The sequence below is a fragment of the Mobula hypostoma genome, chromosome 8 (genome assembly GCF_963921235.1).
Source record: "Mobula hypostoma chromosome 8, sMobHyp1.1, whole genome shotgun sequence".
In the NCBI taxonomy this organism is placed as follows: Eukaryota; Metazoa; Chordata; class Chondrichthyes; order Myliobatiformes; family Myliobatidae; genus Mobula; species Mobula hypostoma.
The window spans coordinates 32,683,836-32,708,672 of record NC_086104.1 but is presented as its reverse complement, the minus strand read 5'-3'; the positions used below and the strand labels follow the sequence as shown (position 1 = coordinate 32,708,672).

The following is a 24,837-nucleotide window of genomic DNA, read 5'->3' as shown; positions in this document are numbered from 1 at the left end:
CCTTAGATCCCTCAAAGTTGCAGCACAAGTTGAGAGAGTGGTTAAGAAGCTGCATGTTGTGTTAGCCTTCATTAGTTGGGGGATTGAGTTTAAGAGCCGTGAGGTAACGTTGCAGATCTATAAAACTGGTTAGACTACACTTGGAGTATTGTGTTTAATTCTAGTTGCCTCATTAGAGGAAGGATGTGGAATCTTTCAAAAGGGTGCAGTGGAGATTTGCCAGATCCTGTCTGGATTAGACAGCATGTCTTATAAGGATAGGCTGAGTGAGTTAGAGCTTTGCTCTTTAGAGTGAAGAAAAATTAAAGGTGACATAAGAGAGGTGTACAAGGTGCTGAGAGGCATAGATAGAGTGGACAGCCAAAGATATTTTCCCAGGATGGAAATGACCAGTACCAGAAGGCAAAACCTTTAAGGGTGTTTGGGAGGAAAGTACAGTGGGCTGTCAGAGTACTAACTGCATGAAACACACTGCCAGGAGAGATAAATACATTAGGGATATTTAAGAGACTTAGATATGCACATGGATGAAAGAAAAATAGTGGGCTATGTGGGAGGGAGGGGTTAGATTCATCTTAGAGAAGGTTAAAGGGTCAGCTCAAAATCATAGGCCGAAGGGTTAGTACTATGCTGTACTTTTCTGTTTAAAACATTTATTAGAAGTTGTACTCCATTACTACTTTGCAATCTGTGAGAATAATCCAGTGCAATTGGCTGATGAATGTTAGGGATCACTTAGAACTAACAACTGACTGTAGGCAACATCAGGAAAAGGGAAATAAATACCTTAAAGATCACTAGAAATCAGTGGGCAGATTTTTTTTTGAGATCAGCATCATCCATCTTGCTTGGCAGACTGCAAAATCCAGGGCACGAAGTATAGTTTTTACACATCTTACCTTTAGAAAGTTATTAAGGCCACAGCAATTTTGAACAGGATGGCCTTTAAAGCTGAACAGTAAACAGTAGTGTACAAAAGCAAGCGCACTGATAAGATAATCAATTAGATAGTTGCTACGAAGACATGAGCCTTATTGGATATCAGAAGAACAAGAGATTATATTTTGTGTTTAGAATGCAAAGGATTGCAAAAAACTGGATTTCCTTATCAGAAGTTACCAAAATAATTCATAATAGCTTTTATAAGATAAATATTTGAAAATGAAAATTGGAAAAAAAGGAAGAATATGAAGAACAAGTGAGGAACGTGACTGTGGGAAAGTTTTTCAGACAGCTGGCACAGGTTTAATAACCCAAATGATTTCCTGCAATGGTGCAAAATAATCTCACAAGGTTTATTTTACAGATGTGGAACACTAGATTTTTGTAAACACTTATTCCTACAAAGCTTCACCAGTCTGCATAAATGGATTTCCCAATTAATATTAAATTGAAATAAAAACAGAATATGAAGAAATCTAACACACTTATTGTAATTCTTGATATTTTTCCCTCAGTACAGCATTCAGCACCATGGATGGTAATAATATAAATCGGGCTGTCAATCTCATAACACAATTGTATGCATGAATGAGAATATTCTCACATAACTAGCATGATGGTAAACTACCAAAATACTGCACTTTCAATGTAAACACTGAATGTATGGCCTGCTGTGTGATGTAAATTGTCAAGCACACAAGTCATATAGCAGCAAAAGTGAATATTTTAAAAATGACTTCTTTTTCTATGGTATCGCAGTATAAAGCTTCATCTTAGTTCAATGATTCTGTACTGTCAAACAGACAGGACACTGGCCAAGGATAGTTTGTAGATTAAATTCTTCAGCTCTTCTAATGGGATTTTCAAGGTACCAGACATTTGCTTCTGGATAAATGCATTGCACATGACTAAATGGGCAGTACAAAGCACCTTCCAACATACATTTTGTTTTTTTAAAATAGAAACCAAGGTGAAAGAGCAAGGTCGATAGTGCAGGATGTATCATCATGGTTGAGAATATAAGTAAAATAGCATTACAACAAAGACAAAGATAATACAAATTTAATTAACTTTACATGTTTATTATCAGTGAGATACTGGAATGTAGAATAGATTCCAGTTACAGAGAAGACCTTGATAAATCAATTGTGATTGCAGCTTTTAGGTTTTCTTCATGAATAGAATCAATTGCCTGTTCCACATTTCCCTGCTGTATATTTTATATACGTTTATTGGATTGATAGTATACGGATATGAAATTAATGACACTTGCTCATTTCACTAGACAATGGCATTTTACATTAGATCTATGGAAAGTTCAGCTTAACAATTCCATCCCCAAAAATCAAAATCCTTCAACATTTTACAATTATATTCACAATCATTCATTTTAGGAATGCATCAAAAGGAACAGTGAACAAATAATTACCAAGAAACAACAGAAGTCTTTTTATATATATATAACTAGGTTAGAAAATTGAAATGGAATTAATAAAAAGAGGCCACAAATCCTCTGGCATTCACTTCTCAGAAAATTCCTCAGAGAATGCTTTGAAAAAAACAGGTCAAAGCCTAGAAAGCTCTTGAACTAAGACTGCCAGAGGAAAATCTTCCCAGATGCTGACTAATAGGCAACAATCATACCGGGAGTGGAAAAGCCAAGTATGCTTGAAGCTCAGCCTCAATTCCTAATAGGGTTTGTCACACTTAAGACACGGCAATCTCTTTCTGAGCAATAGCAAAACTGCCTGGCAATTCATAAAGCCAACAGTTTAAAGTTTATTATGATGAAAGCACTTAATGACATCCATCACTGAAGGTCCCCAGTTTCTGAAACCGCATTGAATTTCAGATATTTACCCAGCCCACCTCCCCCCCCCCCCCAAATTTTATATTGGAAGCATTGCCATGAAGTTGATTTGAAGGTTTGTACTGCATGGGATGCATGGTGTTTCATTCACATCAGTACAATGCAAGATTTACTTTGAGGTTTCTATGCTCACTTAATTTGCTTTGGACCTGGAATAATGTTAAAACTTTATTAGTCGGAGGCACTCATTGCTGCTTTATTTGGCTGGATCAGGGCAAACCCTGTATGATCAAATAATATGTTTACAGGCAGGTATACACATTTCCTTGAACATAGATAAATTATAACTGTAATGGAAATTTTTGCAAAATCTTTTTTAAAAGTTATCTTGACAATTAACTGTTTCTTCCTTGGAGCTTTAAACACCTTTCTAGCTCTTTATGAGCTGCACCTCACTGCAGTTGATACTTCTTCAGTAATGTAAATTGTTACTTGAAAAACTCATCTTGGGCCGTTATCATCTGCTGTTTGTGTTTAACAACAGGAGAGGAGCTCTGACAAAACTGTTGTAATGGCTGCACAAATTACTCAGCTGAAAGCTCTTCACAAAACCAATCGCTAATAATCAGCAGTTCTTACCAAGGTGCTAATTAAAAACAATTTTCCTTCTCAGTTTGCAACACTAAGCCTCCATCATTTGCTCAGCTTCTTGAATTCTGCTACTGTATATACCACTACAACTAGATCCCAGTATTAACTGCTAAGCCCTTCTTTCAGCTCCTGCTTAACAATGGGTAAGGAGAAAGACAAAGAAAGCGCAATGAAAAGCACAAAACAGGAATGCAAAAGCAAAAAAATGTAATTGTGCACATCTCTAAGTTTCAACTTCATTCAAAAGATAGAATCAAAACAGCATTTGGATATAAGCAATAACTATCAAGGCATTCTTCACCGGTATTAAGATATTTGGTGCCACTTTCAATGTGAATGTGTGTAGCAGCAGAGATTTTCCTGAGATTTGTAATATGGAAATATTTAAGTATCACTTTGGGAATTTCATCAAATAGAGTCTTAACAATAATAATCCCAAAGCATAGGTGTAAAAAAAACATTACCACAGTGAGTTGATCAAACCAAATATTGCAAATGGTTCATTCTTTAAAAAAAGGTAAGAAACTCCTGGATTCCTTGCACCTCAATAGATAAAAACCACTCAGCACATCCTACATCTTAACACAATGCATTGAGGCAAATCATGCATAATTGGAAGGGAGGGGCAGAAGGTTGGACAAGCCTTGTTTTACAAAATGTTAGTAGTCAAGTTTACACTGATAGTTAAACTAACTAGTAAGCACCTAGGCTTTAAACATTTGCTTCAAACAGAGTTATGCCAAAAGAGTGAAAAAAAGATGTTTTCAGATTCCTATTAATAATTGAGATTAATTTTAAAAATGAACTTTATTGAAAAATAAATGAGTAATGTTCTTTAGATAAGAAAATGTCTTTAGGAAAGAAATCTTAAAAATAAAAGACTTTGCATTTTGAACAGCAAAGCAATCAGAGAGAAAAACAATTCCGTGTCTACAAGCACCTTCACTGAGGCAAACTGCTTTAATTGGGGAAATGTGGAACGTTACAAATTCTGCTGATACTGTGGGGTGAGTTTACACTGGTGGAATCTCACGTACTCTTCAACAAAAAACAATCTATTCTTTCTATAGTCCCTAATAGGAGAAAACAATAGTGAACTGTGCTTTTGTACTAATGAGTGACCTCTAGAAGAATGAAAGAAATCATCAGTCCATTCACGGTCAGCTTGGGTGAGGATAGATCGCTGTTCCCTGCTTAGTTAGAGTGATGAGCACAGGATAGTGGAGGTTCTCATCATATCTCTCAGTTTTCTCATTCTTCATCTAAGAAAGTAAAAACAAAAACATTTATACACATACATTATAATTACAGACTTCAGACACTAGGCTAATGACACTTTATATTCCCAAAATTTCTCAAACTTCAATATTTGCACAAACTCCACTGAATACTCTTCTGCTGTCTTCTTGCCTCTATCTTTTCTTTAAATCCATCAAAGTTAAATCAATCCTTTCCCTCTTCTTTTTCCTTTTCTACCCTTCTGTTTATCAACACCCCATTTATTGCTTATTTTTATTTTCCTATTTGATTTCTTATTTTTCTTTTCCTCCTCCTCCTTCACATCTTTTCACCATTTCCTCTGTTATAGGACTTGATAAGGTAGGTGCAAAGGTGATGATGCTCCCTGGCTGGTGTGTCTAGAACCAAAAAAAAGATTGGCCATATTCAAGACTGAAATAACAAACAACTTTGTCACCCAGAGGGAAGAATCAGTATCAGCTTTACTATCACTGAAACGTGTCATGAAATTTGTTGTTTTGCTGCAGCAGTACAGTGCACGTGTAAAAAAAAACTATAATTTGCAATACATTCTAATAAGAAATTAGTAAACAAGTAGTGCAAAAAGAGAGCAAAAATAATGAGGTGGAGTTTATGGGTTCATTGTCTGTTCGGAAGTCTGATGGTGGAGGGGAAGAAGCAGTTCCTAGATCATTGAATGTGTCTCTTCAAGCTCCTGGACCTCATCTCTGATGAGAGAGGAGTGCACGTCCTAGATGGAGGGGGTCCTTAATCATGGATGTCATCTTTTTGAGGCATTGCCTTTTGAAGGTCTCCTCAATGCTGAGGAGGCTAATGCCCATGATTTACAACCCTGAAAAGTGTATCTTTGGAATTCTCTACCCAAGAGTGCTGTGTAGGATCAGTCACTCAGTATATTCAAGGCAGAGACTGATAAAGGAATTTGGGATTAGTGCAGGAGCATGGTGCTGAACCTATTAAAGAGTGATCTTATGGGCAGGTGGCATGATCTTAATAAAGAGTGCACAGGCACAAAGGGCCAAATGGCCTATTTGTGATTCTATTTCATATCTTCTTTATGTCACCTTTCTCTTTGTCCAAATGTATTGTGTCAACTCTAAATTTGTTGTATTTTCTATTCCACTTGTCTCTGAATCCTGAATTTCCTTTACCGACATTTTGTTGTCTTCCCAGATTTTTTAAAATTTACTCTTTTGCTATTTATTGGAACAGGCTGAAATGTCAAATTCAAGGGAATGAAGTTTGAGGCGAAGACCAAGTCCAGCTACTGAGAAAATTGGAAATTAATCTACAGACCCAAAATGACAGCAGAACTAATGGCAAAGGTAGCGTAAATCACGAAGGGAACATTGTTTGATTTGAAAATACTGCAATCAGTTGGCAAGGTTCACAGTAATGCTACTCTGGTTCCATGAAATATACACCAAATTGAATTTCAAACCAGCATTTCTTATTCTCACAGTACCTTATCATCATCTACTCAGATGTGATTTGTGTCCGAGTTTTACACTCAGAATACTCCCCATGTAGAATTGAATTGTAGTTAGGTTCCAAGTTTGATCCACAACGTGCTCTGGCATAAATGATCCCAGGGAAGCAGCAGACACTCCTTTAGGTCTCTCACAATCATGTTCCCACCCCCCAGCCCAAGATTAAGAATGGAATAAGCAGAGTAAGCAGGGAGGAGGGGAGGTGAAAAGTAAAGCACCCAGGGCTCCTGCTCCAGAATGCCAACCAGTAATATTTGCTTGAAGAGTGAAAATTGAACAGGAGTAAAATTGGCTGCAATTCTGATGCCCCCAGGTGGGATAAGTAAAGGCAGACTTTTGTCTTTCTAACAAAGAATGACCATACAATGAGTTGCTGGAGGGTAGCCAGATGCTTGTGGAACAGTATAATTGATGCTTTCAGGACAGAATTATAGAGGGTGGGGAAGGAACTCAAAGAAAATTCAAGTCCTTCAGTTGATAAGTTATAAATGTTACTTTGGCAACGGGCTGGCTAATCTAGAATGTCTATGCAGCATATGCCAGAAAACAGCAAGAGGGCCATATCGCTGGATCTCCTAGTGGTTAACAAACGAGCTGAACTGGGAAGAAAATCGTCAGCAAAACCTGTATTCTTTCTCTAGGATGGAATGGTAAAACAATTACTGATCTAAAATAAAATGTTTTCAAATTATGGTCCTTGCACTGAAGAAATCAAAGGGACCCTGTAAACATGATCACACTTATATATCTACTGAGCCATGAGGACCCAGATAGTTTTCACACTAAAATCCTACTGGTCAACAAAACTTACAAATATGGCAGGATATCCATTCAGCTTTAACAATCAGCCCACTGGACAAAGAGGTACCAGCTTTCCTAGGGATATAATCTTGTTATCACTTTGATGAACCATTATGAAATGTAAACAAAGGACCCCCCCCCCTTTGGGGAGAACGTGGGGGGGTATAGGAGTAAGAGAGGACCTGGTTCCTTATCAAAAGATATGACCTGGGAAATTTATCAGAACTGGCCTATGGTGGTTACCATGTTTCCGACTGGAATCTACACACAACCAAAGAAAGAAACTTGTTTCTGTGATTAGAAAGAATCAATGCATCAGAAGGTAGAATTCAGAAATTTAATATATTAATGCTGAATGATTAAAATAATAGAAAATATATTATGAATAAATTAATATATTATTACTATTGATAATAATATTTTGTATTTTGAGAAAAAGAAGGGGGTTGTGTTGGGTGTTTTGCAGAACAGTAAGGTGGGCAAGTCCACAAGACCTAATTGGATACAGCCTAGGTTACTGAGAGAAGCAAGAGATGAGATTGCTGCATCCTGGATCATTATCTTCATATCCTCTCTAGCCATAGATGCGGTCCCAGAGGACTGCTAAGTAATTAATGTTGTTCCATAATTCAAGAAGGAAAATAGGGATAATTCTGGATAGACCGATTAGTTTCATGTGAGCAGTAAGGAAGTTATTGGAGAAGACTTTTAGGGATAGGATTTATGAGCATTTGGAAAACCATGGCCTAATTAGGGATAATCAGCATGTCTTTGTGTGGGGCAAGACATGTCCTACTAACTTCATTGAGGTTTTGAGGAGGTGATGAAGGAGACTGGTGTAGGTAGAGCTATGGATGTTGTTTACATAGATTTTACTAAAGCATTTGACCAGGTCTCCCATCCATATGATTCAGGTGCATAGGATCCATGGCGAGTTGGCTGTTTAGATTTTGAATTGGCTCACTTGTAAAAGACGGGGTAGTGGTTGATGAGACTTATTCTGGCTGAAGGGTTGAATGTCTGTGATTAATGGTGTTCTGCAGAGATATATATACAGTGAGATATAGATCAGCTGCAGATATGGGCAAAGAAATGGAGGATGTTGTCTAACGTAGACAAATGTGAAGTGTTGCATTTCAGGAGGTCGAATGTAAAGAAACAGTAGATTGTTAATGGCAAGACCGTTAAGTGTTGATGTCTGGAGGGATCTTTGGGTCCACATCCACAGCTCCCTCTAAATGGCTGCACAGGTGGACAGAATGGTAAAGTAGGCAAATGGCATGCTTGTCTTTATTAGCCAAAGGACTGAGTTCAACAGCCGGGAAGTTTTGTTGTATTTTATAAAACTCCAGTTAGGCTGTATCTGAAGTATTGCATTCAATTTTGGACACCCCATTATAGGAAGGATATTGAGGCTTTGAAGAGGGTGCAGAAGAGGTTTACATGGATCAGTGGGCATGTGCTGTAAGAAGAGGTTGGACAAACATGACTTGCTTTTTCTGCAGAAGTGGAGGCTGAGGGGAGAATTGAAGAGCGTTATCAGATTATAAGAGGAATAGATAGAGTAGAAATCAAATATCATTTTCCCATGGTTGAAATGTCTAATACCAGAGAGCATGCATTTAGGGAGAGGGGGCAAGTTTAAAGGAGATGTACTGGACAATATTTTTACACAGAGAGTGGTGGGTGGCTGGATGCATGGTGTGGAGTAGTAGTAAAAGATAATATGATAGAAGTATTCAAGAGGTTCTTAGAAAGGCATACACGTGTGCAGGAACTGGAAGGATATGGACATTGTGTGAGCAATAGGATTAGTTTAGTTGTGCCTCTGATTAATAATTTAATTAGTTCAGCCCAACATCATGGGCCAAAGTCTCTGTCCCTGTACTGTGCTGTCTGTCTACCTTCTATGGTCTGTGTAATATTATAAAGCCAAGTTCAGTCTCCATTCTTTGCAAGGCAAGTAAAATGTCAAAACAGACATAACCTTGCTCACAGGACCTATCAGATTGGTCCTGTGAGCAAGGCAAAATATTAAAATCAAAGGAAATTGACAGGTCAGGCCAGGGTAAAAGTCCTCCAAAGGAAGATTGACAGTGCTTGGGTTCATGCATGGAGAACATACCACCATTACTAGAAAGCAGCCACTTTCCAATCCAAACCTGAATGTGAAGAATGTAAGGGAGAGAAGCAGGGGCATGGAAAATAGGGAAACAAATAGTGGTGTACATTCCACCTAAGGTTAATGTCAAAGAGGTTCTAGACGAACTGAGTGATGCAAGCAACGGGCATGAAACAGCACATCCTGATGCTTTTTCCATCATTTTGGGGGATTTTAACCAGGCCAGTTTGAAAAAGTTACTAAATAATTATCAACAAATCGCTTGTAGTACTAGAGGAAACAACACACTAGACCACTGTTTCAGTAAGATCAAGAATGCTTTGGAAAGTCTGATCACCTGGCTGCACTTCTACTTCCTGAGTATAGGCAGAGACTGAAGGCCACAGCACTAGCAGTGAAGACCAAGAAGGTTTGGACAAGGGAAGCACAGGAGCGCCTACAGGACTGCTTTGAATGGGTGGAATGGACTGTATTCAGGAAGTCATTTTTGAGTCTGGATGAGCATGCCAGAGTGGTCACCAACTTCATTAAAACCTGTGTAGATGAGTGTGCCTCCTGGTTCATCCAAGCGAAAAGCCATGGATAAACCAGGAGCTTCGTAGTCTGCTGAGTGCTAGACCTGTGGCATTTAAGTCTAGTGATGCAGGTCTGTATCAGAAAACCAGGTAGGATTTGCGGAGAGCTACTTCAAGAGCCAAGAAACAATTCCGAGCGAGGTTGGGGGTGACATCGGATGCACATCAACTTTGGCAGGGTTTGCAGGCCATTAGCTCCTACAAAGCAAAACCCAACATCATGAATGGCAATGATGCTTCGCGACCAGATGAGCTCAAGGCCGTTTATGCTCACTTTGAAAGGGAGAATAAAACCACAGCTATGAGGATCCCTGCAGCATCCTGTGACCCTGTGACCTCTGTCTCGGAGGCTGTCTTTCAGAAGGATGAACCCTTGCAAGGTGGTAGGGCTTGATGGAGTACCTGGTAGGGCTGTGAAAACCTGTGCCAACCAACTGGCGAGGGCATTCAAAGACATCTTCAATCTCTCATTGCCTACGATCAGTAGTTCCCACCTGCTTCAAAAGGGCAACAATTATACCAGTGCCCAAGAAGAGCAGCATGAGCTGCCTTAACAAGAATCATCCAGTTACACTCACATCTACTTTGATGAAATGCTTTGAGAGGTTGGTCATAGCTAGAACCAACACCTGTCTCAGGAAGGACCTGGACCCAGTGCAATTTGCCTATCACCACAATAGGTCTACAACAGACATGATCTCAATGGTTCACTATGCAGCCTTGAATCTCCTGGACAATGCAAATATATATGTCTGAATGCTGTTTATTGACTATAGCTCATCATTCCTACAGTCCTGATCATAAAGCTACAGAACCTAGACCTCTGTGCCCCCTTCTGCAACTGGATCCTAACTGGACGACCACAATCTGTGTGGATCAGAAATAACATCTCCACCTCACTGACAATCAACACTGGCACACAACAGGGATGTGTACCCTCTCTACCCCCAAGACTGTGCGGCTAGGCATGACTCAAATGCCTTCTATAAGTTTGGTGATGATACAACCACTGTAGGCAGAATTTCAGACGGTGATGAAAGGGTGTACGGGAGAGAGATATACCAGTTAGCTGGGTGATGTCACAGCAACAACCTTGGACTCAACATCAGCAAGACCAAAGAGCTGATCACGGACTTCAGAAAGGGTGAGACAAGGGAACATGAACCAATCCTCATTGGATTCGTTCTGATAGGATTGGATCAGAAGTGTAGAGAGTGAGCAATTTCAAGTGCCCGTGTGTCGATGTCTCTAAGGACGTAACCCGGACGTAATATATTGATGCAGCTATAAAGAAGGCAAGACAACAGCTATATTTCATTAGGAGTTTGAGGAGATTTAGTTTGTCAACTTAAACACTCAAAAACTTCTACAAATGGACCATGGAGAGTATTCTGACTGGCTCCTTCACCATCTGGTATTGGGGGGCGGGGTGTTGCTACTGCACAAGATCAAAGTAAGTTGCAGAAACATGTTAAATTAGTCAGCTCCATCATGGGTACTAGCTTCCATAGTATTCAAGATATCTTCAAGGAGCAGTGCCTCAGGAAAGCGGCATCCTATTCTTTTACTTTCTCTTCTTCTTACTTTTTAATTTACGTTATTTTTTGTATTTTTTTCTCACGGTAACACGTCGAAGCTGCATCCTCTCTAATATGCTGGTAGAGAGAGTTTTATTTGGGTTTTCTTTAGCGCTGGAAATGGTTACATCCCGACACGTGGGACAGAAGCAAGGTCGCATTGTGTATTCAACGGACCAGCAAATTCCGGCCGGCTAGCGAACAGAGCAGCAGACAACCCTGCTGAAATCCGGAGGAAAACACATAGTGGGGGATCACAAAGCCGAGGAAAGAGGACCTGGTCGAGACAACAGAGACTTATGGAGAAGAGGAGTTCGGTGGGTAATACTGTTCCGCCTGACCGGAAGTGCACCGAGAGCGGTAAGCGGCATGAAGGAGTGGGGTGCTTACTGATCTGGCTAACAACGGATGGTGCAATCCAGGGTATATTACGATCGAGGAACGTGTTTGCAGACTGGATATTGAACTTTTTACTGTTGGACTTCGGCCACATTCCACCATGATACAACACTTGGCGGTACGGGAGGTCGTTCCTGCCTGTGGCCATCGAACGTGCAGCTCCTCCCTTTGAGGGTCAGACACCCTGAGCCAATAGACTGGTCCTGGACTTATTTTCCATCTGGCATAGTTTTGCATTTTGTTGTTTGATTGTTGGGGTTCTTTGTATTGCTATATTTACGCTATTTATTTGCTATATTGCTCTATTCTTGGTTGGTGCGGCTGTAACAAAACCAAGTTTCCCTCGGGATTAATAAAGTATATCCATCTATCTATCTATCTATCCATCATTAAAGACCCCCACTACGCAGGACATACCCTCTTCTCATTATTACCATTGAGAAGGAGGTACAGGAGCCTGAAGGCACACACTCAGCGATTCAGGAACAGCTTCTTCCTCTCTGCCATCAGATTCCTGAATGGACATTGAGCCCATGAAAATGGCCTCACTACGTTTTTATTTGTTTTTTTACACTACTTATTTTAACTTAACTATTTAGTAGACACATATGGTATACATTCACTGCAAATCGGTTTTCCTTTTCTCTATACTTATTTACCATGTGTTTCATTGTACTGCTGCTGTAAAGTTCATAAATTTCACAACATATGCCGGTGATACTAAACCTGATTAAAACTAGGAGAATGGTATAAAGAAGAATAGTTTTTCAGACAAATGCATCGTTGAACAGAAATGTCAGGACTAGCATAGTAATTTTATTTTGCCAATATTGTGAACCAGTGCTACTGAAATCACTGGATAACAAAGGACAAAATATGTGATATTCACATGGAGGTGATAAGTTTAAGAGGCAAAGCTTTTCCTCCTGATCAGTGTTAATCATCTTCATGGGTGGTTGGTAAGTCCCTTTTTCTTGCATAACTACCAAGATCATAATCAATTTTCTCCCCCAAAAGTTTGAGGCTGGGATTGCCATTTCCTGTAGAGGGCAAGTGGGGTGCATGACATGAAGAGCTAATGCAGAGCACAAAATTAAAATTCATGAATCCCTTTACAATCATTTGTGTAACAAGATTAAGATGAGGCAGAAGAAAATAACTTGCATTATCAGCCTTATAGTTCTCCAGCTGGTTATATGCTATGCTAAAACAGTAGGAATAAGAGGATAACATGCAGCCTACAGAAAGCAAAGTGCTTCTGTCACCCTTTAGATGCATTGGTTCAGTTGCAAAGGGAGTGACATACAACATGGCAAGAAATGCTAGCAGAAGTCAAACTGTGCAGAACAGACGTTGCACAAAAGCAGAACAGCATTCTGCACACTCCATAAACACAAACAGATCACCTATCACAGGTTCAGCAGTTGATTATTTCTACCATCGGGTAACATTTCCACTGAAATCAGTATCAGCAACTGCTCTCTTAAAAATCCTATGTTTGATTGCTTTACCTTTTCAAACTACTGTCCTAATTCTGAACTTATCTTTTCCACCTTTAATATGTTGTTCCTTTCCGCAGCTTGTGGCGCATTAGATGGCAACCTTGCCAAGTTGCTAGCTCGACGCTCAACCCAGCACGGATGGAAAGCATGCATGGAGCTGGCCAGATTTGAACCCAGGAACATTTGCCTCAAACTTTGGTGTGGATGCCACTACACCACCGGCTGGCACCTTTAAGATGTAGTTGGTAGCTTTACAAGGCAATTTTCCAACTAAATCCCTCCAATCAAAATGCTAATATACTTATAAGAAACAGACCGTTCTGATCAGATCCATAAATTACCAACAAATCGCAACCATGGCTTGAAATCACAACCTCTAAGGAGCTTTCTATATAACTTAATGGTCTATTTTCCTTGCCATAATCTATTAATTGGAGCCACTGTCTTATAGATCATCTCATGCCTTAAGGCCTTTAACAGTATGTCCTCCAACTAAGCCATAAACAACATTATCTACAAGCAGGGCTTAGTTTTAAGTCTTGAATAAGCCAAAGTTTCCTGTGGCTTTGTACACTCATTGGCCACTTTAATTGGTATCTCTGAACCTAATAAAGTGGCCACTGTGTGGATGCTTCTGGTCTCCTACTGCTGTGGCTGATCCACTTTATGGTTCAATGTGTTACACATTCAGAGATGCTCTTCTGCACAACTCCTTTGCAATGTGAAGTCATTTGAGTTACTGTTGTCTTCTTGTCAGCTTGAACCAGTCTGGCCATTCTCCTCTGACTTCTCTCATTAAAAATGCAAACACGAGGAATTCTGCAGATGCTGGAAATTCAAGCAACACACATCAAAGTTGCTGGTGAATGCAGCAGGCCAGGCAGCATCTCTAGGAAGAGGTACAGTCGACGTTTCAGGCCCAGACCCTTTGTCAGGACCCTTTTCTCATTAAGAACGCATTTTTACCCACAACATTGCCACTCGTTGTTTTTCACACCATTCTCTATAAACTCTAGAGACTGATTGTGCGTGAAAATCCCAGGAAATCATCAGTTTCTGTGACATTCAAACCACACTGTCTGCCGTCGACAGTCACTAAGATCATATTTGTTTCCCATTCTGCTTTTAGTCTGAACAATAACTGAACCTGTTCACCATGTCTGGATGCTGTTGTGTATTGAGTTGCTGCCACATGATTGGCTTATCAGATATTTGCGATAACAAGTAGTGCCCAGGTGTACAAAATAAAGTGACCACTGAGTGTAAAATAACTCCAGCCTTGCATTATGTCCCTCCCATTATCATTGAATCAATCAAATTAGCCCCCTCAGCTCTGCTGCCCATTCCTTCTGCTGCCATTATAACTCTTCTCAGCCAGATCTGTACCAAGCACCACATACATGAACTGAACACCACATACACAAACTGAATGCAAAAGTTTCTTCCTCTTCCATCTTCGGAACTTGTCCAATTTGAACTCACTTCACCTTCACAGCTGCTACATTCATGTACCATGTCATCATTTAACTATTGCAGAACTTTCCTCACTCCAAGTAAAACTCCAAACATCTCACATTGACTTTCATCAATGGTACAATCATCCCCACTATCAAAATTTTTGGTTACAATGTATCAGAGACTAAACTGGAAGCCTGAGACAGTTATCACCAGGCCCTGTAAACTCTACACAGTGTTGGGCCAAAATTCCTGCAACTCCATCCTAATGCCATGATGGTAGACCTCCAATATTTGAAGGTAAGCAGATATGGACAATATATGCTGTTTTTGCTACATCACCTCTACTTCTAGGATTTGTATTTTATTTGTTTAGTAATACAGCGAGGATAAGGCCCTTCTGGCCTTGTGAGCCGCACTGCTCCAGCAATCCCACAACCCCAATAAACCCTAACTTTGATTGAAGTACTGCGCAGATGCAGTATAAGCGTTCCCATGCAAGACAGGCAAAGAGAGTTAAAAAGCAGCAAGTTTTTTTCAACAAGAGGCTTTGATTGGAGTACTGCGTAGATGCAGTGGAAGTGTTCTTGCGCAAGTCCGGCAAAGAGCTTTAAAAACCCAGTCTCCACAAAAGAAGAGTACCGTCTAGCAGAGTGGTTGTTGGCGGAGTGGTCTGAGTCAGAGTGGTAGGTGGGCTTCGGAGAGAACAGGCAGAGGCAGGTAAGCAGGTAAGCTCATTCCTTATTTCTAATTTAACTTGGGAGAACAGGGGTATGTCTACAGGGCAAGTGTTCTGTTCTGGGATGTGAGATTTTCAGGGAAGAATCAGCCTCCCCAATGGCCACATCTGCACCAGGTGCATCGAAATGCAGCTCTTTAGAGACCGTGTGAAGGAACTGGAGCTGCAGCTCGATGACCTTTGCCTTGTTAGGGAAAGTGAAGCAGTGATAGACAGGAGGTACAGGGAGGTAATCACCCCAAGGCTACAGAAGACAGATAGACAGGTGACTATCAAGAGAGGTAAGGGAGAATGACAGATAGTGGAGTGTGCCCTTGTGGCCATCCCCCTCAACAGTAAGTACTCCATTTTGAATACTTTTGTTGAGTACGACCTACCTGGGGGAAGCAACAGCGGCCATGCCTCTGGCACTGAAACTGGCCCTGTGGCTCAGAAGGGTAGGGAACTGAAGAGAACGGCAGCAGTAATAGGGGACTCTATAGTCAGGGGGACAGAGAGGTGATTCTGTGGATGCAAAAAAGAAATATGGATGGCAGCTTGCCTCCCAGAAGAAGAAGAAGAAAGCCCTTAACTCCGAGTGGAGTCATCGGGACGTTGTCATGACGGCGTTTTTTTTAGCAGGCTTTCTTGTTTTTACGAGGCTGAGTTGCTAGCTCGATGCTCAACCCAGCACGGATGGAAAGCGTGCAAGGGGGCTGGCTGGATTGGAACTCAGGAGCCTTCGCTCCAAAGTCCGGCGCTGATGCCACTACGCCACCAGCCGGTTCCCAGGTGCCAGGGTCGGTGATATTTCTGAACACATCCACAATATCCTGAAAAGGGAGGGTGAGTAGCCTGAAGTCGTGGTACATATTGGTACCAATGCCATAGGTAGAAAAAGGGAGGAGGTCCTGAAAACAGAATATGGGGAGTTAGGGAAGAAGCTGAGCAGCAGAACCTCAAGGGTAGTAAGCTTGGGATTGAGTGTGTGAACAATGCAGGACTGAAGGTGCTGTACTTAAATGTGTGTAGCATTCAGAATAAGGTGGATGAACTCATGGCGCAATTAGAGATCGGTCAGTATGAAGCTGTGGGCATCACTGAGTCGTGGATGAAAGAAGGTCATAGTTGGGAGCTTAACATCAATATATCGAAAGGACAGGCAGGAAGGCAAAGGTGGTGGTGTCGTTCTGTTGGTAAGAGATGGAATTACATCTTTAGAAAGAGGTGACATAGGGTCAGAGAACGTTGAATCTTTGTGGGTGGAGTTAAAAAACCATTATGGGAATGATATATAGGCCTCCAAATAGTAGCCAATATGTGGGATTGAGATTGCAAAGGGAGCTGGGAAGGGCATGTAATAAGGGTAATGTCACAATTGTACTGGGGGACTTCGATATGCAAGGGGTTGGGAAAATCAAGTTGGTGTCAGATCGCAGGAGAAGGAATTTGTTGATAGCCTACAAGATGACTTTTTAGAGCAGCTTGTGCTTGAGCCTACTAAGGGAAAAGCAATCTTGACAGGATGTTGTATAATAACCCAGATCTTACTAGGGTGCTTAATGTAAAGGAACCCTTAAGAGGCAGTGATCATAATATGATTGAATTCATACTGCAATTTGAGAGGGAGAAGCACAAGTCATAATGTATCAGTATCGCAATGGAATAAAGGAATTACAGAGGCATGAGAGAGAAGCTTGCCCAGGTGGATTGGAGGAGGATACTGATGGGGATGATGGCAGAGCACAGATGCTCTGGGAATAGTTCACAAGATGCAGGATAGATATGTTCCACAGAAGAAGTTGTTCTCAAATGGCAGGGCTAGGCAACCATGGCTGACAAGGGAGTTAAGGACTGCATAAAAGCCAAGGAAAGGGCATATAAGATAGCAAAAGTGAGTGATTAGGAAGCTTTTAAAATCCAACAAAAGGCAACTAAAAAGAGCTACAAGAAGGGAAAAGATTAAATATGAGGGCAAATTAGCCAATAATATAAAGCAAGTTACTTAAATTTTTTTCAGTTACATAAAGAGTAAAAGGGAGGTGAGAGTTGATATTGGACCACTGGAAAATGATGCTGGTGAGATAGTAATGGGGACAAAGAAATGGCAGATGAACTTAATGCATACTTTGCAACAGTCTTCACTGTGGAAGATACTCGCAGTGTGCCAGAGGTCTGTGAGTGTCAAGGAACAGGAGTGAGTGCCATTGCTATTTTGAAGGAAAAAGTATGAGGCAAACTGAAAGCTCTTAAGTGGATAAGTCAACTGGGGCAGATGGACTACATCCCAGAGTCCGGAGAGAGGTTGCTGAAAAGATAACGGATGCATTGGTCATGATCTTTCAAGAATCACTTGATCCTGGCATGGTCCCAGAGGACCGGAAAATTGCAAATGTCACTCCACTCTTTAAGAAAGAGCAACGCAAAAGAAAGGAAATTATAGGGAAGAAAGGCCAGTTATCCTTAGTGGTTGGGAAAGTGTTGGAATCTATTATTAAGGGTGAAGTTTCAGGGTACTTGGAGACCAATGACAAAATAAGTCTAAGTCAGCATGGTTGCTGTAAAGTGAAATCTTGCCTGACAAAGCTGTTAGGGGCTCTTAGAGGAAGTAACAAGCAGGGTGGACAAAGGAGAGGCAGTGGTTGTCACTTGGATTTTCAAAACACGTTTGATAAGGTGTCACACATGAGGCTGCTTAACAAGATAAAATCCTGTGGCATTACAGGAAAGACACTGGGATGGCTAGAGGAATGGCTGACAGGCAGGATGCAGGGGGTCTTTTCTGGTTGGCTGCCAGTGACTAGTGGCGTTCCTCAGGGGTCAGTATTGGGACCACTACTTTTTTATTGTTTGTCAATGATTTTGATAATGGAATTGATTGCTTTGTGGCAAAATTTGTGGATGATATGAAGACAGGTGGAGGGGTAGGTAGTGCTGAGAAAGCAATGCAATTGCAGCAGGACTTAGACAAATTGGAAGAATGGGCAAAAAAGTGGCAGATGGAATAAAGTGTCGGGAAATATACAAAATAATGCATTTTGATAAAAGGAACAATAGTGCAGGCTATTATCTAAATGGGGAGAAAATTCACACAGCAGAGGTGCAGAGCTTGGGAGTCCTCATGCAAGACTCCCAGAAGGTTCACTTACAGGTTGAGTTTGTTGTGAAGAAGGCAAATGCAATGCTGACATTTATTTCAAGGGGAGTAGAACATAAAAGCAAGGAGCTAATGCTGAGGCTTTATAAACAGTATTCAGGCTGCACATGGAGTATTGTCAACAGTTTTGGGCCCCACAAATCAGAAAGGATGTGCTGTCATTGGAGAGAATCCAGAGGAGGTTTGTAAGGATGATTCCAGGAATAAAGGGTTAACATATGAGGAGCGTTTGGCAATGGGGGGGGGGGCTCATTGAAATCTATTGAATGTTGAAAGGACTAGATAAGGTGAATGTGGAGAGGATGTTTCATATGGTGGGGGTGTCCAGAACTATAGGGCACAGCCTCAAAATTGAGGGGCAACCTTTTAGAACAGAGGTAAGGAGGAATTTTTTGAAGCCAGAGAGTAGTGAATCTGTGGAATGCTCTATCACAGACTATGGCAGAGGGCAAGTCCATGGGTACATTTAAAGCAGAAGTTAATAGTTTCCTGATCGGTCAGGGCATCAAAGGATATGGTGAGAAGGCAGGTGTATGAGGTTGAGTGGGATCCAGGATCAGCCATGATGGAATGGCAAAGCACACATGATGGCCTGAATGGCCTAATTCTGCTCCTATGTCTTATGGTCTAATCATGGGACAACTTACAATGACCAAATACCTGGTACATCTTTGGACTGTGGGAGGAAGCATGTGCACCTGGGGAAATCCCACGCATTCCATGGGGAAGATGTATAAGATGTATAGAGATTCCTTAGAGAATGGTGGCAAAATTGAACTCCAAACTCTGAGGGCAAGTCGAAAGATGTGCAGGGCAAGTCTTTTTTTTTTTACACAGAGAGTGATGAGTGCCTGCAATGTGCCACTAAGAGTGGTGGTTGAGACAGATATGATAGAGGTATTCAAGAGACACTTAGATAGGCACATGAAAGTGAAGGAAATGGAAAGATATGGACATTATGTAGGCAGAAAGGATTCATTTAGTTGGATGTTTGATTACTAATTTAATTAGTTCAGCAGAAGTTCATGGACAGAAGGACTTGGTTCTGTGCTATTTAGTTCTATGTGCAAGGGGGAGCAAATATAAAACACAATATTGTACAGACTTCATACAAGACTTTGATTAGGCCTCATTTGACAGAAAGTTTCTTGAGGTCTTCACCCCATAATGTATTACGTAATAATGGAGGTCTGAGAAAGATTCAGGGGGAGGACCAATATTTTGAAGATTCTTAGTTACCCAGAATAAACTTCTGGAACTACTTTTTTTATTCTGAAAAACTGGACTTTAAAATAACAAAAGAAAAACAATCAAATCACATAGATGGTGACTTCACAAGGAAATAGAGATTGAGAGCACATGATTGTAAATCACAAAAGCTAGGGCTTGATCAGGTGATTGGAATAGTATTTTTTCAAGAGAGTTTGAGGACTTGTAGAAGTACCCAACCTTCAGTGACTGAATTCACTGCAAATATTCCGGACAAGATCCTGATCAATATCAACATATCCATTCATAGAGGGTCGGAGAATACTGTGGAAGATGTTTCTCATTCAAAATAAATTCCTGGGTACTTGTTGCTTGGACTTCAGGAACTGGACCAACTCCCAGAATGGGATTTTCTGCACTTCCTTGATGATTTTTTGAATGGGTGTTTTTTTATGATAGGGAAGAAGAGGGTGAATGATCATCATGGTCTATGTAAGCTTCACATCAACAGCAGCAATTAAATCAATTCTCCGGGAAACAGACTGTTACATTTAAGAGTCCATATACAAGATCAGAATTTTCTGGGAAAATGAATGAGAGTTTAATGTTTCCAATGACAATTTGTGTACACATCGTCCAGCAATCAGCTGGTTTAATATCACTGGCATATGTTGTGAAATCTGTTGTTTTGCAGCAGTACATTGCAATGCAATAAATATATATTTCTCATTGTAATTTATAGTTTTTAATTTTATATATACACACATACATACATACATACACACATACAATTAAATAAGTAGTGCAAAAAGAAAGCAAAGCAAAAACAATGAGGTAATGTACATAAACACAAGAGATTCTGCAGAAGATAGAAATCCTGATGAAGGGTCTGGGCCCAAAACATCGACCGTTTATTCATTTCCATGGATGCTGCCTGACCTGTTGCGTTCCTCCAGCATTTTGTGAGGTAGTGTTCATGGGTTCATTGTCCATTCAGGAATCTGATGGAGGAGGGAAAGGAGCTGTTCCTGAAATGTTGAGTGTGCGCTTTCAGGCTCCTGTTCCTCCATTGATGGTAGCAATGAGAAGAAGGCATGACATGGGTGATGGGGGTCCTTAAAGATGGATGCCCCCTTTTTGAGGCATTGCCTTTTGAAGATGTCCTGGATGCTGGGAAGGCTGGAGCCCATGATGGAACTGCAGAGCTTACAACTTTCTGCAGCTTTTTTCCAATTCTGTGCTTTGGCCCCTCTTTAGTAGACAGCGATGTACTCAGCCAGATTGCTCTGCACGGTACGGTATATCTTTAGAAATTTGCAAGTCTTTGGTGACATACCAAGTCTCTTCAAACTTCTGATGAAATATATCCACTGTCATACCTTCTTTGTTTTATTGTATGTTTGGGCCGTGATCTTCAGAGGTATTGACACCCAGGAACTTGAAACTGCTCACACTTTCCACTGCTGATCCCTCGATGGGGAAACTCACACCAGTCCTCAATTTCCCCTTCCTGAAGTTCACAATCATTTTTGTTGCAACACCACTCAACCAGCTGATCTATCTCACTCCTGTGCACCTCCAATAGATGCCCTATAAATTTGCACTCACCAATAACTGCTGACTGATTTGCATTGCTTCATTATTAATTTTAGCCAACATATCATCTTCCATTTAACAATTCACAGTTTTCAAGAAATTGTTGCATTTACAGTGCTGAAATAAACCAAACTCACGATAAGTAACTACGACTCGTAGTTAATATCACAAAGGACCTTTTCCTGATAATATGTACATCATGACATGACTCGCTGGCCCAGAAAATGCCACGTCTGAAATTATTTTTGTAGATTTAAAAAGGTTATTTTCTTACTTTCACATTTCTTCTCGTCCTGTCTTATTTTAATTATTTTTTAGATATTGTTCAGCTTTTTTCATACCTGATCGAACTAATTTACCTCAGAAAATTTTCTCCTCAGCCTTGTGTTTTATTACATCATAAATGCCATATAAATTATTTTTGACATTTCATTGGCTGAGATATGTGCTTTGTTCCGTCATCAAGGTCCCAGAAACCCCATTATCGGATCACACATCCAGCAATTTTCAATGCAAAAATGTTTTGAGTTGAAGGGTGATGAAGAAAGCCTAACTAAGTGGCATGCTCCAGAGCCAATAAAATGAGGTTAATTGGAAAAAGGTGATGCCTGTGATTATTGACCATTGAAAGTATTCAGTCAATATGAATCTTTCAACAGACAAGGTAGTCATGCAATCATTTGCAGCTCACATTTGCCTGATTGTATGTCAAAGCATTTCATGTTACTTAAGTAAGCGAACAAAACTCACATTTAATACACCATAGGCAATTCTAGACATTACACTTGCAAAAATGCACTGGAAGCCTTAAGATTAGGATTTCGAATTCCATAAAGCTAAGAGATATTCAAAGAAATTAACTCATTTTCATTTGACAAATGATGGAGAAGAGCCACTGTTCCAAATCTTTTAACTCAGGGATGCAGGAATACATGAAAGCACAGTTTTGATTTTGAACTATGATCACAGTGGATGGAGTAAAAAAAATAGCACGCCTCAGGAAAAACTACAGATTAGAATCATAAATCCCACTGAGTAATGTATAACTGGGATAAGCACCCAAATAAAAGCAGCTAGTTGTGCCAATTGCCGGCTGCAAAAGTGACAAAATAAAAACATTCAAGGAATGGAATGAAATCTATGTTAAGGATAGACATTCATGATCAAATAGTCTACAGTACGTATTGGCAGTTGTACAATTGAACTCACTGCGGAATTCAACTGGTCCAATTTCAGTCACAGATCGTAAAACTGGACTAATAGTCTGGGGCTTTATTTAAAGAAAGATTTCACATATTTAGTTGGCCACAGAAATTGTGACATTCTCACCCATGAATGAAAAAAAAAACAGGGGAATAAGAGTCAGAGCAAAGCAGCCTCCTCACAGCTCAGAGATGTGGATAATGAACACGAGGGCAGACCCCTGGTGATAAGCCACCTACCTGCCTAACAATCTTCATAGCCAATAAATACTGAACAGCACACGAAAGGTAGATAAATAAAATAAAATAGGTTTAATTGAAACAATTGCACATATAAGCTTTTTAATGCATCAGGGCTCAAAATGTTGTGATTGTAGTATTTCATGCTGTAATGCCACTAAGAAGATGACATATTATTAAACATTTGCATACATTTCATGCAGCAAAAATCAGTTTTAAGTAAATTTGATAGCCTACTCCTACTCTATTGTCAGTTTCATGAATTTGTCTATTAAGGCCACTTCAACAGAACATGACAGCAATTCCTGAATAGTAAAAATAAGTATATCCTTCTCTGCAAAATATTACAAAATGATATACAGAGTAATACACACAAAATGCTAGAGGAACTCAGCAGACTAGGCAGCATCTATGGAAAAGAGTTAACAGCCAACATTTCAGACCGAGGCCCTTCATGATGAAGGGTCTGCTGCGTTCCTCCAGCATTTTGATTCCCAGCATCTCCAGATTTTCTCTTGTTTATATATGGAGTACCCTACAACAGTAGACGAAAGCATGTAGGAAGAGCCAAACAGATTGGTGGTGATTGTGTGTCTAGTTGCAGATCAAAGTGACTGTTTAGACTTTGTTTAATCAATAAGTCGGAATCTATTGGCAATTAGCTGTCAATAATAATAAGCATAAGGAATTTGCTGACTGATGAAGTATTTTAATCAAATAAACGTCATTGACCTAGAAGGCATAGTGGGCAATATCACTGCTAACCAAAAACTTGTGGTATCTGACACCGGTGTTTACTGTCACAGCTGTTGGAACTTTAACTATTTGGAATTTGAGACTGACACAATGTCAAGAAATAGAGCCCCGTCACCTGGGAGTTTTCAGCAAATTATACCTTGTACATTTTATTTCTTTGTAGTCAAATGCAGATTCACACAACATCTTAAGAGGAAATGCCATATTGTGAAATTCTAGGAATAATTACAAGGTAAAAGGTACGTAGTTTTTAACCCAGATTTACTTCCCACTGCTTTCAAATTAAATTTTATTCAGAAATGCCATCAGTGGATCTCCAAAATTTTATACAAGTGCCCTTCCTTGAGAGCTACAGGGTTGTTTTAAGGGTTATTCTGTCCTTGTCTGACATCAGGGCAACCCTTGCTACTAACTCAGCAAGGTCCAGGAACCAACTGTAGGACCCCAGGGCCACAGAGATCTCAACTGCACATTGCAAAATGTCTACATCCATTGACGTTTTGGAGTAGCCCTTAAATAATTTACTATATTTCTTTCCTAATTTTCTTCCCTACATTATATAAGTGTGTTTTGTAATGGGACATGGCTCCAAAGGCTTTAAGAATATTCTAACTAGTATTCTAACTATTATTCTAACTAGTTACTGTACATTTGAAGATAGAATAGTTTTAAGTATTAAATGAAAATGTTCTAAATGCACACCAGAGGGATTGATGATTCTCTGGAGCTGGGACGCCCAACCTAGGGTCCATGGACCCCTCAGTTAATGGTAGGAGTTCATGGCATTAAAACAAAAGTTGGGAACCCCTGCTCTAGATGAAAACTTCCACTTAAATAAGTATTTGTAAAAGTCAAGACCAAACACCAGCAAATAATTACCTGGTCAGTCAGTACTCATTTCACATTCACATCTACATTAGAAGCATTATTGGTATCAAGTAATTTATTTCTTCATGTTTACTTTTGTTCCATGTTCTATTACTTAGATTGTTGCTCTAACTACATGAAAACAGATTCTAGTGTGAAATAGACAGTTATTTTAAAGCAGCGCTGTACAGTATCCTGAAACAACTGCTATCTCAACATTGAATTTTCTTTGGCATGTAGTCATCGAGTTGGAGAGAAACTAATACATAGGGAAGAGGAAGAAGTATTTGCACAGTTTGCCCTAGACTTCAGTAAATACTGTAAGTAGAGGATCAGTGTGTGATTAGTGTGATTGACAGTATAGAGCAAAAGGGCAAGGATAATCCATGTTGGGAAGTTGCAGGCTAAGGAACCTGCTTGGAGCAAAATAATTTTTAAAAGCTAAATCAAAAAAAAACATTTCCTCAAGTTTTAAACTATTAGCAAATCTGTATGCAAATTGGCCAAG

General features: G+C 40.1%; 1 protein-coding gene across 1 annotated transcript in view; it reads right to left on the bottom strand.

Moving 5' to 3' along the window:
• Nucleotides 1-1,293: 1,293 nt before the first annotated feature.
• The window catches only part of camkmt (calmodulin-lysine N-methyltransferase), a 368,560-nt gene continuing 345,016 nt past the window's right edge, over nucleotides 1,294-24,837 (bottom strand). The window contains exon 11 of the mRNA XM_063055669.1: nucleotides 1,294-4,665. Coding sequence (XP_062911739.1) covers nucleotides 4,564-4,665 — 102 coding nt within the window. The 3' untranslated portion in view covers nucleotides 1,294-4,563. The remainder of the gene's footprint in view (nucleotides 4,666-24,837) is intronic.